Source organism: Acinonyx jubatus, chromosome A1, assembly GCF_027475565.1.
Source record: "Acinonyx jubatus isolate Ajub_Pintada_27869175 chromosome A1, VMU_Ajub_asm_v1.0, whole genome shotgun sequence".
Taxonomy (NCBI): Eukaryota; Metazoa; Chordata; class Mammalia; order Carnivora; family Felidae; genus Acinonyx; species Acinonyx jubatus.
In genome coordinates this window covers 166,273,133-166,292,340 of record NC_069380.1, presented here as the reverse complement: position 1 = coordinate 166,292,340, position 19,208 = coordinate 166,273,133, and the positions used below count along the sequence as shown (strand labels likewise).

Genomic DNA, 19,208 nt, shown 5'->3' with positions numbered 1-19,208 from the left:
CAGTGCAGAGCCCACTTCAGATCTTCTGTCTCCTCTTTCTCTGCTCCTCCCCTGCTTGCACACTCTCTCTCTCTCAAAAGTAAATAAAATTTTTTTAAATACATAAATATGCCTTAAAAGGTCAGAGGTCTTTTGTGTATTTAAGAATTGTGATGGATTATATCACCATAAAAGCCAATAACATAGCTGAAAATGAAGAAAACTCCAAGTTACATGGTTATACAAAAAACAAAGTTGTAAAAATGTAATATATCATGCTGCCATTTATACATAAAAGTGGACCATTTTCCTTATTTGTGTACATATGCACAATATATCTCCCAAGATCAAAAAAAAAAAAAAAATGTTGGTAACAGTGGTTACCCTAGACATGAGTAAGGAGACTTCCTTTTTACTAGTATATAACTCTTAAAAGTTTTTCATGTGCATGTGTTGCTTATTTACAAATAAAGCTTTAAATTTTTATATGGGATAATTGATGTCAATAGGACACCCAAAATTGCAGACAGAATAATCTTGCACAAAGAGATTCTTTTCTTAACAAAACATAAAAATTTTCCACAAAAGAGCTTTCATTAATGTGTAGCCACACTAAAAATTGATGTTATGATAAGCTTGGCCTACTGTATGATTGTTGAACCACATTCCTCTATAAGCAAAGAATAAATGAACAATTGGAAAATAGCCAGAAAGTAGAAAGTGACAACATAAACAATCTAAGCACTGTAAAGTTTTTTTCCATCAGACATCTAAAGAGTGATAAGAGCTCAAAAGGTACTTGTAAGTATTTGATAATAAAAATTTAGATTATTTTTCAAACCTTTCCTCCTATATAACATTTTCCCTTGCAACTTCCAAATATCCACCAAGATTACAAAGGAACAAGTCTTTCACAAGAAAGTCATGGGAAATAAAAATGAGAATATCAGGGTTCTCTTTGTATAAAATTACAAGAATGCCAAATGCCAGCATTATCTGGTTACTTAATGTATTTTAAATGTAAAATAAGTTTACACTAATCCTTTGCCCTTTTCAGTCATGAAATGTAAGTTTTTAGCTATAACAGGTATAGCAAAACGTTTTACCTAATTCAAATTCATGCCTCTGCATTGAAAAAGGAGGCGGAGTCCAGGGTACCTCAGTATAATCTATTGGGAATTTAGACCTGTAATTAGCTACCTTTGGTATCATCACTTGCTGTTCAATATCACTGCAACTGAGAAAGCATTTATCTGGCAATAAAAAGCTTTTTATATGTTATATGTGTCAGCTTTGTGTACTTAGTCAGATCTGTAATTAACTCTCCTTTATAAGCTTTGTAGAAGAATGTAGGAGTACGGGTAGTGAAATCGTGGCAGGTTGATGCCCTGTGTCATTTTGTGGACTAGTTATGGTGCCAAAAAAAGAAAGGGGCCGAGTCAACACCAACTGGAACACAGCATCACAGAGATCTTTAATTTCTAGGATTATTTAGAAATAGATAATGATGGTATGACATACACTGACCCTGAATCTCTAGAATTGTGGGCACTTTGCTTCAAAATTTTATTCGCAGTGGTGAGGTTGCCACTCAAGTTTTCTTCCTTCCTGACAGGGCAGGTGGATCACTGAGATGGCTGCCTACACTGAAAAAACAGTGTAAATGTTTAAAGCAGAAATTTCATCAGCATAAAACTAACTGGGCAGAAATGAGGCTCTTTTGACCTTACCATCATTAGCATCTTGTAACCAAACAACTCAGATACCTTTGAATCCTTTGCTGGGTCCCATGAATTATTAAGTGGAGAGTCTGATGGCTTGCCCAATTAATGATATACATTTTATTTCCAGGAAGGATTTATTCATCTCTAATAAGTGTTTACCATGTTGTGAGATTAAAAAAATAATAAAACACTTGGAATTTGGGTCAAGAAAACCTACAGGATTTATGTGACTCATTAATAAGTAGAGTAAAATAACCTTCATCTTGAATGTAAAAAAATAGGTACAGCAAATTTTCCATTAGAGTCGTTTCAAAATGGAGAAGAAACATAATGGAAAAGATTCCCTTTGACAAAATATAAACATTGAGATGGGAATAACAATTACAAAAATTACCTATATAACTAGATATATAAAGGGTCCATGACAAGAGAGTGTATCAGTCATATATGTGAACCATATACTGGAGACAAGAAATCCTCTCATTTGAAAAAAGTGCCAGAAACCATCCAATGTCTACAAGTGGACCTGGTGTCTCACCTTCTGTGCATGCAACCAGATTTTTCGAACCCGTTTCCTTTAAAGCCTTGCACACATATACATGAGTGATTAAGTAATCATTTTTTCCCATCCATTCTGATGTAGCAAGACAACATTCAGACTCCTTTACACAAAGAAGGCTTGTGCCAGGAGAAGTAAAGATATATACAAAGAAGGGCAAACAATTTTGCTCAAATCACTAGCCTTCCTGTGTTGCTCCATCATCCCTGACTGAATAGACGTACCAGACATAAGACAAGATAATGGGACGAATATAAAAGAGATAATAATATTCTTTCCTTCTGAAGAATCTTCCTACTGAAGAAGGAACATACATTTGTTCAGAGCAGATAAGAGCATACTCAAAGACAGTATTTGATCAGCTTCCCAATGGGAAAAACTATGCAGTTACAGGCAATTAAAAGGATGAGAAGGTAGGAAAATTTGCCTTAACTCAAACCAACAGTTTAAATATTACGTATAGGTAAAAGCAAGCAAAGGATATCCAGGAAACAATGAAGCCATGTCACAGATAGGTAGAGAAGGGAAAGGGGTCAATTTAGAAGAATAAGACATACAAAATAGAGACTCTAGATATGTTCCTTTTGACATTAAATACTCTCTTGACATTAAATACTTGGAAGGTTTGAGCAAGGTAATAACCAAGTGAAAATAACTTATGTACAAGTATAGAGCTTAGCTATATAAAAAGTCCCTAAAATTTTTGTTTTTTAATTTATTTATTCTTTTTAAGTAGGCTCCAGGCTCAATGTGGAGCTCCAATTCAAGATTCTGAGATCAAGAGTCGCATGGTCCTCCAAATGAGCTAGCCTGATGTCCCTGAAATTTTTAATTTGTTATAAAAGCATATTACTTAACCAAAAGTTACATCCTCATCTGGACATGGCTAAGAACATTTGAAGTAAGTAACAGGAGCCTTTAAATATCCAGGGGGTACAAATCACAAACCAATACACTAAGGTTACCCCATTCACCATTGGAAAACTGACTTTCACTCAGAGCTTGTTCACTCTTATTTTAGAAAGGATCTAACTCCCCTCCCCATTGCAGATTAGAAGCAAGAAATTAAAAGGGGTAGCTTCTAGATTCGGGCATTCTCACAGTTGTAATAATTGATGGTTGGCAGTGAGACAATGAAGGAAGCAGAAAAAGGAAAGAATAGTTATTAATTGAGAGATGTGGGTATTTACTGAGGTCAATTACCTCAGTAAAACAAAAATCTTCATTAAATCATTTGAATGCTTTATTTTCATTCTCTAATAATTTTGTTCCTGTAACAGCATGAAGCAGTTCAAGCCAACCAATAATGATCTAAAAATGTACCAAAAAGCCAACCTTTCTCTGACTTTCTGACCAATTTTAAATGTTACATCCTTTTATTTAGTTTCCCATTATAACATGTGACTGCACTCACACTAGACATTTACAATATTTGCTCAAAGAGAGCTGAAAGAAGGCTACTGTCCAATTGCAATATCTTCCTTGTAATGCTGTAATCACGTTTTTGCAAGGAAATAACAAATTTTTAAATAACAGTGTTTAAAGGCATACATGGTCTAAGAAAATGTCTCTTTTTTTACCAGGTAGAGTTCTTGCCAACACAGCTCTCTTCTCATTGATTTCATATCATACAAACTGGTGTAAGTGAACATATAAAAATGGAAATTGCTTCAAGGCTGAATGCAACCCTGATAAAGCAGTCATACTTTGTTGCATTTCTATATTAACCATTAACCCACAAGAAACTGAAAACATGCTAAAGTGTAGCCCAGGGTCTCTCTTTGTACCTTGGGCTGCCAGACTCCTGTCCAAACGTGTCAAGAAACACAGATGAGGATGGAATCATCGTGTACAAATCCAGAGTTCCTTTCTGGCACCACATGTTGTAATGCCTAAAAACAAGGGGGGAATAATAATCATAGCAATGTATTTTGACTACTTATTATGCCCAGGTACTGTTCTAAGCTTGTTCCTTAAATTAACCCATTTAATTTTTTTTAAAAAGCACTATTAGACAGGATTATTAGATCTAAGTACAAGGCAAATGTGGCTGAGAGATGAAGTAACTTGACCATGATCACAAAGCTGGAAAGCAGAGCCTAAATTCCAAAGCATGTCTATCACATGGAAACTCTTAGGTACCTCAACTGAAATTTCCTCTTCTACTGATTAATTACTATACCTTTCAACCAAATACTAAGATTTGTTTTATGATTATAGAGTTGACAAGATGACACAGCACCAATATTTCCCTAATTATTGCTATCTGTCACTCCAGTTTTACAAATAGGGTAAAGGACAGCAAAGCAGAATTCTAAAACACAACATGAGCAACCTACAGTACACTTTTTGCTCTACAGGAAAATGTCAACAACTCACTTTGTGGCCCCCTCCTCAATATTAACAGAAGTCTTCATTGTAACTGTTTGCATCCTTGTTAAGGCAAATATAGGCATATCATGCTCTTGAGATTTGGTGTATGGTTTCACCATTGCATTATTCAGGATTCTTTCAATTGCAAAAGGCAAAAACCAACTCAACTAACCTAAGCTACCATAATATTAAGGGTTCACTACTGGCTTCACATGAAGCTAGATCTAGGTACTCAAGCGGTGTAGTTTGTACATCCTCCATCCACCCCCCAGCTTGGCCTACCCCATGCTGCCTTCATTTTCAGGCTGGCCTCAAGTAGTGGCAAAATGGCCGTAAGAAGGTATAGGCTTAGCAACCCCAAAAAACAAAAGAGAGTTTCTCTTTACCACTGGTTCCAGCAGAAAGTCTCAAACTGATATTTACAACGGTGACTGGCCTGCCTGGATCACATAAACTGCCTCTGAACTAGTCTCTAGGCCACGGCATATACTGCTCTCAACTTCCATGCACCAACCACTGGCTCTAGAGGCAGGTTCAACTCCAGCTGAACCAAAGGCCTCAACTGAATCAATGAAAGAGGGTAGTTCCCTATAGGAGAATATTTTTACCCCGATATAGGGAAACAGATGCTGAGTACAGATAAGCCACAGATGTCCATTATTTCTTTCCTGGCATGCCAGAATAAGTTGCCATCTTGTCATCACTTTAAGCAGATTTTGAGTTCAAAATGACTTCCTTATAATGGACTAACTTGTACTGAGTCAAACAAGAGCAAGCTGAAGAACATTAACAAGGTTTCACTGAATCATATCAATGCAGATGTGTAGACACAGCAGTAGCAGCAGAAAACTTAGGCAACTATAGCAGTCATAGATGGTGGGGCTAATTTGGGCAAAGGCAACCTTTAGCAGAGAGGGCAAAGAGGCACTGCTAGTAAAGTACTTTGCCACATCACAGTCAACAGGTCAAACTCACATGATAATGTTTACTGTGAAAGTAACTGCAAATAATATATGCATCAGACTTTGTAGTTTTGCAAATAGGCAGAGAACAATGTTGTCAGCAGTAATATCTTTAATGCCGAGAATGCTATTTGGAAATAAAATAGGAAAGAACTTCAATATTCTCCTGCACACAAAAGTTACCCTAATTTAATCCAATTTGTCATGCTACACAGGTTTCCATTCATTGCTGTTACCCAATTTAAATAGTTCTCTTCTTATAAATATATTGTGTTAAGAAGTTTCATTTGGAAGAAGAAGGAGAAGAAGGAGAAGAGGAAGAAGTGGAAGAACTTGCTTCATTTGTAAGTCAGTGTTTTTAAAATTTGAGTCCATTTTCCCATTGAAAATGTATAAGAAATGGAGACTGGGTTCCAAGGCTAGACCATTAGTATCAATCAAGTAATCTGTATGTGCTTAATATAGAGCCTAGCACACTGCAAACACTTCACAGATTATAGATGTTATTATTTGTTATAATATGGTAAGCATGAACAAAACAATCAAAATGGTTTTTTTAAGCTAATGAGTATTTACAAAAATGACAGGAACACTCAGTTACTATGAAAAAACAAGCCATGTGTTTTAATCCCCAATTCCATTTCATATAAGAAGGTATTTAGGGGTGCCTGGGTGGCTCAGTCAGTTAAGCATTCAACTCTTGATTTCAGCTCAGATCATGATCTCAAGGTTCATGGGATCAAGCCCCTCTCTGAGCTAACTGTGCAAAGCCTGCTTGGGATTCTCAATCTCTCTCTCTCTCTCTCAAAATAAATAAATAAACATTTTTTTAAAAAGATGGCATTTAATATTTTTCAGCTTAATGAATGTTTATTATTGCAAAAAAAAAAGAAGTAGGGAATTATCTTAATATGTTTCAGAACAGAATACTATTTAAATTATGATATAATTAAATTTTGGGATTCTATGTAGCTGCAAAACTGAATTAAATATTTTGAGTACAACTAGATCCATACAGCTGGGAATATTTAATGAATTGCTTTTTATTTACCAAGAACTTTTCATAATTTCTCCTTCCACATGCTTACATCCGATGAAATTCCATTTATAAATTGAGGACACAGTATATTGCTATTACCAAAAAAAGAACTGTAATAGGGACACAGCCATAATTGAATTTACATCTTAATTATTTACACTCTTCTCTTTGCAGCCTGAATATTCTATGCCTCAGAGCTGTTTTGCAGACAAAATATCATCCAGGATTAGTAACGCAGATACTCTTTTGACATAAGTGACAAGTTCTTTTGGGTAACTCACATAATGTCTCAGTAAAATTTACTTCATTTAAGAATTAATTCCACAGATCTATTATAGAAAAATCTGATGCTAATTTTGACATTTTTTAAATTACTTAAATGCTAAAGATACCTAACTGCTATCATTTATCTGACCATTTTTGTTTTAGGATGATTTGGGAGAGAATTTTTTCAATCAGAAGTCCTTAAGAAAAAAAATAAATGTAGATAACCATGGGTGCCTAAAAAAATTTAATGAGTTAGTGTCAATAAGACTGCCTCACTAGGGTTTAGACTTCTACTTTCCAAGTATCTGGCTTACTGCTACCTATAAAAGAGATAAAATAGAGATACCAGATTGATTGAACTTTGCTTCATTTTTTTTCATTCACTCAGTAACTAGTTCTGGAGCACCTATTATGTGTCAGGCATATTTCTAGGTTCTAAAAGGAGACAGGAGTAAATAAGACAAAGTTCCAATCCTCCAAGGAACTTAATTCTGCTTGAGAAAGACAAAAAATAAATTATTAGGTAGTATTATTCTTCCAATGAAGAAAAATAAAGAGGATAAGGACAAGGTTGGGGAGAGAAGGATAGTGATCAGGGAAGTCCTTTCTGAAGAACTGACACTTGGAACTCAAATAAGAAAGTAAGCCATGCAAAAATTAGAGTGCAAAGGCCCTGAGATGCACAAATCTCACTGTATTACAGAACAGCAAGACCATGGTAGCTAGAACAAAGTGAAAAGGTCAGAGGGAAAATGATAAAAGATGAAGTCACAGAAGTGGGAAGAGACAGACCCTACAGAGCATGCAGGTCACAGTAAGGAGTTTGCGCTTACTTTAATTGCAATGGGAAGCCATAGGATGGTTGGGAATAAGACAGTGACAGGACAGGAAGTCCGGAAAAGAGGCTCTAAGGAGGCAAGGAGACCATTTCAATCTGGGCAAGGTATGACACTATTGCACTATTAAAATATTGACTCTATACTGCCTAATATCCAAGATGAAAATAAAATTGTTTCTGTGCAAGTGCCATGTTGGGAACAGAAAAATCAGCCATTTAGCTGAAGCGGAACAGATGCAGCTAGAATAAAATACCTGTTTCTATAATGACTGTAGAGAAACTGCTCACCTGAAGGCTTACCTGAAGTACCAATTTACAGAGGTTCTTTGTGGATGGATGCTAAATTAGAGAAGAGTGTAAAAGGTCAGAATATTCTGAAGTACATATAACACCTTATCTCCCACCCCCTCCTCCTGTGACAACCTGGCTTCTGGGTGTTGTTATGAATAGAAAAGCACGATGGGCACTACAGGCAATAAACAGCTTCTTCCAAAGTAAAATGCTGCCATCTTGAGGTTTCCAGAGAACAAAAATAATGTGAAAAACCAAACAAAAAAACCCTGTGTCTATTTGTTGTTTCTATATACAAGGTATTCGATTTGGGGGAAAAAATGATAAAGGCCATTAATTTAAAAGAATCAACAAGTCATCTAACCAGTCTCATGCTCTTGCTTGCTTGATTGAACCTGTGCTCTATAGTGGGCCTTAAATTCATTGTAGGTAGAGGGTATGTTTGGATTTTTTTCTCCTCTGTAGCAGCTAACACTAGCCCTAGTACCTTTTCAAATGATAAATCTTCTGCATCCCTTTCATGATCCGGACCTATTCAGGTTTTTTATTTATTCAATTTTGGTAATTTATATTCTTCTACAAAAACATCAATTTCCCAGATTTTTAAATTGTCATAGAGTTGTACATAATATTCTTCCATAAAAGTTTGAGTCTCTCGTCTACCCATGGTTATGTATTATTTTTAATCATTAGTGTTACATCTTTTTTACTTTCTCATTTATTGTAGAATTTTGAGCAGAAAAAAATGACAAACTTGGGACCATTTAGGAAATAGCTATCTCAACTCTAATTAGTAATAACTGGAATCTGAACCAAAGAAAACCAGATTTAAAGGATCCTGCAAAACAAATCAGCAGGAAATGGTGACTACTGATATCTGTTTATAAGAGAAAGGAAAAGGTTAACATGATGTTGCAGTTTCTAGCCTAGGATGATAACCAAAGGGGGAGAATAATGATTTCCCCTGAGGACATCTGAATTTCAGGTGATGGAAGGATAGCTTTGTGAAAAAGTCCAATCAGTTTGGAGCTGTAAATACAAATCAAAGCTAGGGATTATAGCTGAAGCTGTGACAATGCATAGATCAGATGGAAAAAATTATACAGGGAGAGAAAAAAGTGAGTGTATTAAAATGTCAATAATTAAGAGTTTTTTCTAAAGACTTACACTTTTGGGCAGCTGAATAAAATCAGAGAGCATATTAGAGAAGCCAAAAAGGTCAAGAATTTTAAGGAAGAGGTTTAAAAAAAGCACAGCACAAAAGATGCAACAGACTAAAATGATAAAGATTTGACTACACAGAAAGAAAAACTTTAATGTGGAAGAAAGAACCATCAATAACCAAATTAAAATTTTGTTTTTATATTAAAAAAAACTATTTCTGGGGCGCCTGGGTGGCGTAGTCGGTTAAGCGTCCAACTTCAGCCAGGTCACGATCTCGCGGTCCGTGAGTTCGAGCCCCGCGTCGGGCTCTGGGCTGATGGCTCAGAGCCTGGAGCCTGTTTCTGATTCTGTGTCTCCCTCTCTCTCTGCCCCTCCCCCGTTCATGCTCTGTCTCTCTCTGTCCCAAAAATAAATAAACGTTGAAAAAAAAAAAAAACTATTTCTAACATGCCTGACCAGTCATAGGACTAATTTCCCTAATACATGAGCACTTAAAAATCAATAAGAAAGCCATAAAAGAATAAACTGATAAACTGAACTTTAACAAAAACTAAAACATTTGCTCTGTGAATGGATCTATTAAGAAGATGAGGGGGCACCACCGGCGACTAAGTGTCCGACTCTTAATATCCCTTCAGGTCATGATCTCAAGTTCACAGGATCAAGCCCCACTTGGGGCTCTGTGGTGACAGCGAGGAGACTACTTGGGATTCTGTCTCGCCCTCTCTCTTTGCCCCTCTCCTGCTTTCCTTCTCTCTCTGTCCACATGCAAGTGCACACGTGCACACTCTCTCTCAAAATACATAAATAAGCTTTTTTTTTTTTTTTTTTTTAAGGTGAGAGGCACCTAGGTGGCTCAGTCAGCTAAGCATCTGACTCTTGATTTCAGCTCAGGTCATGATCTCACAATTGTGAGATTGAGCCCCACATTGGGCTTTGTGCTGACAGTGCAGAGCCTGCTTGAGATTCTCTCTCCTGCTCTCTCTGCCCCTCCCCCACTTGCTCACGTGCTCCCCCACAAGATAAAAAAATAAACAAACAAAACAAAAAAAGAAGATGAAAAAACAAGCTGCAGACAAGAGAAAAATAGTTGCAAACAACCTACCTGACAGGGAATTTCATCTGGAATTTATAAAGAATTCTCAGATCTCAATAGCAAAAACAAATAAACAACTCAATAAGAATGAACAACTCTAAAAGACATGGGTAAACAGATATTTTACCCAAGATGAGTTATGAATGGTAACTAAGAAAGATGAAAAGATGTTCAGCATTATTAACTGTTAGGGAAATGCAAATTAAAACCACAATGAGGTATCATTATACACCTATCAGAATGTCTAAAATAAAAATTATTGATAACACCAAATACTGGCAAGTATGCAGAGAAACTACATTAGTCATACTTTACTGGTGAGATGTAAAATGGTACAGCCACTCTGAAAAATAACTTGGCAGTTTCTTATAAAACTAAATATGCATCTGCTATACTACTACCCAGTAGTCACACTCGTAGAAAATTATCCCAGAGAAATGAAAACTTACATTCACACAAACACCTGTGCATGAATGTTCATATCAACTTCATTCACAACTGTCAAAACTGGAAACAACCCAAATGTCCTTCAGTGGATGGATGGTTACACAAGCTTTGGTATATCCATATAATGGAATTCTAGTCAGCAGTAAAAAGGATAAACTATTGATGCAAACAACTTGGATGGACCTCAGGGTCATTATGCTTAGTAAAAATGCCAATCTCAAATGGTTACATACTGTACGTTTGTGCTTGTATACATTCTTAAAATGACGAAACTATAGAGATGGAGAACAGATTGGTGGTTGCTAGGGGACAAGGATGAGTGTGGGAACAACTACAAATTGGAAAGTCCTTTTCGGAGATAAGAGTTCTATCTTGATTATGGTTGTGGTTACACAAATCTACATATGAGATAAAAATGCATAATACTTTACATGCACAGAGGAATAAAAATGGAATAAAGTCTGTAATCAAGTTAACAATTTTGTGCCAGTATCAGTTTCCTGGTTTTCATATTGCACTACAGCTATATAAAATGTGATCAATGGGATAAATTGGGTGAGGGGTTCACAGGGCTTTGTGTGCTGTTTTAGCAATTTTGTAGGAGTCTATAATTGTTTTTAAACAAAGATTTTTTTAAGTTACGAGGAAATATGTTATTGCCTAGAATGAAGGACTTCTAAATATGGAAAAATTGCTTTTAACCTTAGTTAGATGGTATATGCAACTGTTTTCGCAATGTTTCATTATTGAATATGTGAAAATAAATTAAAAGAGGAAAAATATCACTATGAAAGTGACACTGCAATAGGAAAATAAGCAAAGAACTAGAACAGACCTTTCAGCAAAAGACATACAAAATGGTCAAAAAACATGTGAAAAATGATCAAGCCCATTCCTTATCAAAGAAATACTAGTTAAAATCAGACATCATTTTTGCCTTTCACATTAGCAAAAATGTTAAAGGAATCTGTGTGACTATAGGGAAATAGGGATCTACGTCCTTGGAACATTTTTGGAAGGCAATCTGGAAATATTTACTAAATTTTTAAGAGTTTTTTTTTTAACCTAATAAACTTTTTAAAAGTTTATTCATTTACTTAGAGAGAGAGAGAGAGAGAGAGCATGCACAAGTGGGGGAGGGACAGAGAGGGAGACAGAATCCCAAGCAGGCTCTCCACTGTCAGCACAGAGCCCAACACAGGACTAGAGATCCTACCAGCCGTGAGATCATGACTTGAGCTCAAACCGAAGAGTCTGTATGCTTATCCAACTGAGTCATCCAGACAGCCCTGTGGTCATTTTTTTGTAATGCTACTATTCTTCTTAAGAATTTATCTAACAGGGGTGCCTGGGTGGCTCAGTTGGTTAAGCATCCAACTCTTGATTTCGGCTCAGGTCATGATCTCAGAATTGTGAGATCCAGTGCTGCCTCTGGCTTGGTACTGGGTATGGAGGCAACTTAAAAATCTCCCTCTTCCTCTGCCCCTCTCCCACTCATGTACACCACACAGGCATGCTCTCTCTCTCAAAAAAAAAAAAAAAAAAAAAAAAGAATTTACCTAATAGAAACAGAGACTGTTCAAAGATCTATGTACACGGATGATCATTGTAATGTTTATCACAGAAGATTTTTACAAACATTTACAAACATAAATATCCAACAATAAGGGATTGTTTGAAAGATATGGCAATACAATGAAATATAATAGGGCATTCAATTAATGCTATTTACCAATAACCTATTATTTGTTCTAGTTGCTTTATAGATATTAACTCAGATAACTATCACAGCATCCCTATAAGGTAGATACTATCATATCTCCATTTTTCAGGTGGAAAAAAATGAACTATAAACAGTTGAAATATCTCACCCAAGATACTCAGCTAGATGTAAGTAGTCCAGGCTTTACACAGTAATGTAGGATCATACAATGACCATAATCAATAAGAAAATAATTGATATAAAGTTTTTTAATCAAAATATTAAAAATACTCATGCTGTCTATTATAAATGCACAGAAAATAATACAAATAATACTTAATACACTCCAATTTATTTTTTAATTTTTTAATGTTTATTTATATTTGAGAGAGAGAGAGAGAGAGAGAGAGAGGGAGCACGAGAGGGGGCGGGGTGGAGAGAAGGAGACAGAATCCACAGCAGGCTCCAGGCTCTAAACTGTCAGCACAGAGCCCAACTCCGGGCTCAAACTCATGAACTGTGAGATCATGACCTGAGTGGAAGTCAGACGCTTAACCCACTGAGCCACCGAGGCATCCGTGTAACGTCATTTTTTAAGTTTGGATAACTTTCCAATATTTTATCCTTAATGCTTTCAATATTGTGAAATATTTCTCATGGTTTCTGTGCTGTGAAGTTTTTGTAAGTGTCACTTCTTCTGGGATATCTTCCTCCCTTCCTTCACAAGCACTTTCTTCATTTATGTCAATGCACCCTCACTGAGTTCCTTGGCTGCATATCTAGGGTCTCTCACATAGCCGCAATGTTAACATTCCCCTGGTCAGTCATTCCTTCTAGAAATTCTACTCGAATTTCACTTTCAGCACTATTACTTTTTGTTTCTTTGCTGCCCTTTCATCTTTTTTAGCCAATTCTTTCTTTTTTGTACCCATTTTTCCAAAATGTCACATAGGTTTATCAATGGGAAACATGGAAGCAACATAACTATGTGTTTTATTGGGGTACCTGGGTGGCTCAGTTTGTTAAGCATCCCACTTCAGTTCAGGTCATGATCTCATGGTTCATGAGTTCACGCCGTGTGTCGGGCTCTGTGCTGACAGCTCAGAGCCTGGAGCCTGCTTCTCTCTCTATTCCTGTGTCTCTATTCCTCCCCTGCTCATACTCTCTCTTTCTCTCTCTCAAAAATAAATAAATATTAAAAAAAAATATGTGCTTTATTGTCTGTGTGTGAATTGGTAACATGTACAATGACCAATCATCAACAGATTTTTGAAAGAAGTGATGTGATTGGTGACTGATCATAATATATATCTATTTTTACATACAGATGTGTGGTTTGAAGAGCTAGCAGCAACATTTTGTTCTTTATGCAATTATTCACATGGTAAGTGAAATATGAATTGTGTTGTTGAGTCTGTTTTTTTTTTTTAACAAAACCATAGCAACTGAAATTCACGCAAAGAAAGAACTGACTGCAATAGCTTAGCCAGAATTTGAAGACTAGCAGTATGACACCAGAACATTTTCTCTTAACCACTAGGCAATAATACCTCTTAGAAAAGAAATGGTAGGTATATTAAAACTTTGAAATATGTCATTACAGTAGAAAAGAATTGCTAACATATAATATGATCTGATATTTGAAAAAATAAGTTGCAAAAATAGTCATTTGTGTGTGTATTAACATATTTTAAAAATCTGTAGAAATATTTACCAAACTGTTGATAGCAGTAATTATCTCAAGGTTGGGGTGCAGAGTCTGAGAACTTTATCTTTTATATTATATATTCTCTCTACACAGAGCCAGCATGAAATACGAAGACAATGAAAGGGAGAAGGACAAAAGAGGAGGAAGTGATGGAGGAGGAGACTGCTGTCAATATTGGGGACTGCGCAATGCAAGTAAGACCAGGCTTGTGACACTGAGAAATTGCCCTCATAAATCCTCTCGTCTCTCCTCCTCTTTCAGTCCCTCTCCTGTCTAATATGCTCAGGTATCTCTCGTCTTCGTTAAAAATTTAAAAATTCCTTTACCCTGTGGATTCCTCGAGTTCCCATTCTTGTTTTTGTTTGTTTCTATTCTTTTCATGGCCCACATCTCAGATGCACACACTTTTTCTTCCCTATTTCCTCTTGCCCAGCACTTCCCATCATGTCATAACCCCGTTCCCAGAACAATATCAATACTGAATTGTTCTCTCAAAGGTCAGCAAGGGGAGCAAAACAACCTCCTTCCCACTGCCACCCCCACCAAACCTGGTGCAGACATGGCCCGAGCAACCTTCGGGAACACGGAGCTAAGTACGCTGCGCTCTGCGAGCTGTTCTGGTGAGACCAAGCCTCCAGGCAGAGGCTGCCAGTCACCGGGGAACAAGCAAGTCCCTGTCTCTACACCGGAAACAGGAACTCTGAAGGGGACAGAGAGGCAGCAGCGGTTGCACAAACTGAGGAGTCGGGTCTGCGCAGAGGACTTCGGCGTTGTTGCAGGACCCGGATGCTGTAAACGGCTGGTGTGCGTGCAGGAGCGAGATGGCCCACTGCAGGCTAAAAAGGGGGATACCCCCCGCTTCTGTCCTCCACCACAGTCATTGCAGGATAGGATGGGATTTTATAAAGAAGTCAGCAATGTTTCCTTAGAAAATGACGCCTTTATTACCAAATTCAGTGGACTATTCTTACCCTCTTTCCCAACATACATTATTAACCACGAGGTAATCACAATACCTGTGTAATGCCCCAGAATTTACACAGGTGAGAACCTGACTCACCTTCCCCTCTGATGGAAGGAATAAAGGAAAAACCTGGTATCCGAAAACCCCTTTGCTCTGGCTTCACGTGCTTTTCTGCCTCATCCAAAGCAGCCCAGAGTGGCAGCCTCATGGGGCTGTGGCCAGCAGAAAGGGAGAGAGAAAGTCCCAGTAGCTGGCCACGGATTCTCCCCTCTTCCACACCAGTCGTCTGTCCTTTGATCAGGGGTGGGCGTGAGGCCCTCCTGGCTGTGCAGGACGGAAAAGGATGGATCCAGAGAAGGGGCTTAGATCTCAGCAAAGGCCATTTACCACAGAGCCAAGGATTCAGGCCGTGATCTTGGGGAGGCCAAGTACCCCAAACCTAACCCAAAGTCCTGTGGTGCCTGGTCCCAAAGCAATAAATCCCATGCTGCTCTGCGGACCCCCTTCCTTCTCAGTGGACATAGAGCACATTCCAGAACCAGGAGTGGTGTCACAACCAAATATATTTGGACTCTGTGGGGATGGGGGAACAACTCTGGAAGAGAATTAAATGTCACTAGGACCCTGGGATGGTAGTGAGAGAAGAGCTTCATGGGAATGGGATTTTCCCTTCATCTCTTTACATACCTGGCTCCTTCCTCTCAGGCCTCAGCTCATAAGTCACCTCCTCACTGAGGCCCTCCAAGCGCACCCAGACAAGGCCCACTCTCCTCTAACTCCTCAATAGTCCTGGTTATTACCTTCTTTAGGTTCTGACAATAATAAAATTTCTTTCACTTTTTTATTGCCCTCTCTCCCAAGTCATAAGTTCCACAAGAAGGGATCATGTCTGCCTTTTTCCCTGTCTTAGTTTGGTTTACCCTCAAAATTGAAAAATATTTAGTAATGGGGAGGTAAGCCCAGGCAACACTGGAAGGGAGGGAACAGGGAAGAGAGACAGGGAAGGGAGGAAAACCAATAAAGAAAGCCTCAATGAGCAGGTCAACACTGGGAGGCAAAATGGGCCTCAGTCCTCCAACTGTAAGGAGACTGGGGCATTTACCAAACATCTTCTGGGACCCACTGGTGAAGGAGCCTGTCAGAGGTGTTATCACATCTCTGAGCACATGCACAGGCCTGGCAAACACACTTAGCAGAGAAACTTAAACAGCCATCAGCCTCTGTAGGAACTTGTGTGCCAGCAGCCTCCAGAGAACACCGGGCAGGCAAGAACAGTGTAGACTAGGCCTGTTCCCAGATAGCCTCAGTTCCCAGATCAGGCTCTGGCACCTGGTGTGTGCTCCATAAATTACAGCTGAATAAACAGAAGATTGATACATGAATGAATAAAAATGAGGATGGATGGGATTCCAGTAATGATAATGTCAGGACTGTTTTGTTTTTTTTTTTTCCTTCTTGGTGTTGGCCTTAATTTTGACCCATTTCCTAGATCTTTACATTCTCCTTCTGCCAGGTTGAGAAAGATTTATCAGATTTCTCCTGCCATGTGCATGTTCCTTCTCTTCCTCCTCGCCTTCCTGGTCAGTGATTCATACACCTTCATCAGAGGTGTTTTCTTGTGCTCATTCCACTGTCAGAAAAAAAGCACTTTATGATTGACTTCATTCCTGCTCACTTTTCAATGAGAAAAATATTACTAGGTTTCTTGGAAATAAATATAACATTACTTTATTGATCCAGTTTTCCTGGTATGTAAGCTATTGCCTATAAATTAGTTGGCCTACTTTTAGAAGTTGCATTAATTCTTTTGGGCCAATTGAGTACACTTTAGTGCACAAACAGCAAGAAAAGTTAAATTTACAACATTGCACACTGCAACTATTAATCTAGATCAACACATACTAGGGACCACTTTTTCCTTTCCCTCTTTTTATATCGTTTTCGTCTGCACTATGAATAGGACATCTTGTCCTGGGCAAAGAAATATTATATCTTCAGGTTTTCAAATACTTGATTAAAATCTTTTAATTTGATTTAAATCTTTATATTTAAATCAAGATAAAATAAATCTTGATATTTAAATCAAGATAAAATCTTGATAGTAAAAATCTTTTAAGCTTAAATTAAATTGCTGATGTACACATTCTTTTTGTTTTTCTCCCACAGCTCTTGGTTTACATGAGCTTGGCTTAATTCTTTTATGTAACAAACGCTCTGTGAGAGTGAACTTTCTTTATATAAGCAGTAACAATGAATTTGAAGTTATCAAACACATTTGATTATGTTTCTAATTGTTTTCTGTAGGGCCTCTCTCTTATTTGTCATAATCAATTGTTTTTTTCTTGCTTCATGGCGACTTGCTATAATACTGAATAATAAATGCAACTTTCCTGGCCAAGGTCATCTAAATAATACTACATGAACTTAAAATTAGTAAATAAACTCACATCTCTTTATTGTTCCTCTTATGGTTGATTTTATGTGTTAAATTGGCTTGATCATGGTACCCTTGTTTTTGATCAAGCGCCAATCCAGATATTATGATTAGCATTTAAATCAACAGACTCTGAGTAAGGCAGATTACCTTCTGTAACAAGTTCCATCCAATGAGTTGAAGGCCTTAAAGAAAAAAGTAAGGGCCCCAAGAAGAAGGAATTCTGCTAGTATATTGCCTTGAGATGTGGGACTGCAGCATCAACTCAATCCCTGGGTCTCCAGCCTGCCATTCCATCCTGCAGATTTCAAACTTGCCAGAACCCACAACTTTATAAGCCAATTCCTTAAAGAAAATCTCTCTCCCTCTCTACATATATATATATATATATATGTACATATATATATGCATGTGTGTATGTGTGTGTATATATCTACATAAATATATAAATACATAAATATAAACACATAAATATATGTGTGTGTGTGTGTGTGTGTGTGTATATATATATATATATATATATATATATATATGCAGTTCCTAAATTGCAAAAAAAGTAAATCTTCAGAGGAAAGTCCTATATGAATTTTTGTATGTTTGGAAGAATTGTTTCCTTGTTTCACCTCCATCCTTCCAGTCATCATGTTGAGTATTAAGGGCACAAAGAAGAAAAGTCATGGGCACTGTTCTGAAGTTACAATATGATATGATGCTAGCAGAGATAGATATAAGGGATGCACAGACATATTCAAGGAGATAAGCACTACCCAATGCCAGAAGAAGCTGAGGAGGCTTGACAGAAATGTTTCAGTTAAGCTGGATCTTGAGAGATTAGTAGGAGTTGACTAACTGGTATAGGAAAAAGATCTTCTAGACAGGTTTAATATTTGATTCAAAAATATGACAGCTACCTGTTATATTCATTAATTCACTCAGCAAATATTTATTGGCTGTATGTTTTATGCTAGAGATGGTTTTTGTCCTCAATTTTAACTCCTATTTTTACATCTCCCTTTCCAGGCTAGGAAAAACCCATCATATTTATCCTGCTAGATGGCTGTCTCTCATAGTTCAGCTCCCATCACATCCTATAGCAGATGTTGGCAATAAAATGTTGAGCAAAAACAAGCAAATAAAAAAGGAATGCTTAGGATTCACCTTAACAAGCAATGACAGAAATCCCCAAATAACAATGACGTTAGCATGATAGAATTTTATTTTTCTCTCATCAAAATGTCTAGATCTATGATCTAGGGTTGGAATGACAGCATTAGGCTGCTTCTACCTCACTACTCTGTCAACCTCATCATACAGCTATCTCTTAATTCAAAATGGCTGCCCTAGCTCCAATTGTCTTGTCTACATTAAACCAATAGGAAGGAGAAAAGGAAGAAGAGATGAGCATTAATCTTCTCTTTACAGACACTTCTGGAAGTCACATATATCACTTCTACCAAAATCCCATTTCCCAGAACTTAGTTATACAACTACAACTAGTCTTCATTAGTGGCAGCCGTATACCCAGATAAAAATTGAAGAAGGAAATGAAAAGAAAAAAAGAGGTTAGAGTGGGAGAGAGCCAAAGCATAAGAGACTGTTAAAAACTGAGAACAAACTGAGGGTTGATGGGGGTGGGAGGGAGGGGAGGGTGGGTGATGGGT

At 37.4% G+C, this 19,208-nt stretch overlaps 1 protein-coding gene and 1 long non-coding RNA gene across 3 annotated transcripts in view; one reads left to right on the top strand and one right to left on the bottom strand.

Moving 5' to 3' along the window:
• Positions 1 to 17,896, bottom strand: part of LOC128316321 (uncharacterized) — an 81,316-nt gene extending 63,420 nt beyond the window's left edge. The window contains exons 1-2 of the long non-coding RNA XR_008300019.1: positions 14,698 to 17,896; positions 4,050 to 4,154 (exon numbers count right to left, since the gene is read on the bottom strand). This is a non-coding gene — a long non-coding RNA (uncharacterized LOC128316321). The remainder of the gene's footprint in view (positions 1 to 4,049; positions 4,155 to 14,697) is intronic.
• LOC113603353 (uncharacterized) lies at positions 13,767 to 15,245 on the top strand. Of its 2 annotated transcripts, XM_027072677.2 has the most exons (3): positions 13,767 to 13,825; positions 14,243 to 14,343; positions 14,647 to 15,245. In XM_027072677.2, exons 2-3 carry the CDS (start codon positions 14,250 to 14,252, stop codon positions 15,171 to 15,173), a joined length of 621 nt encoding a protein of 206 aa, XP_026928478.1. In that variant the 5' UTR covers positions 13,767 to 13,825; positions 14,243 to 14,249; the 3' UTR covers positions 15,174 to 15,245. The 2 variants fall into 2 exon arrangements, with proteins under 2 accessions (XP_026928478.1, XP_053081489.1); XM_053225514.1 differs by having other exon boundaries at positions 14,243 to 15,245.
• Positions 17,897 to 19,208: the final 1,312 nt, after the last annotated feature.

What these genes read in the sequence shown, in the direction of transcription:
- LOC113603353 (XM_053225514.1), top strand. Translation starts at nt 14,529, where the DNA reads ATGGCCCACATCTCAGATGCACACACTTTTTCTTCCCTATTTCCTCTT.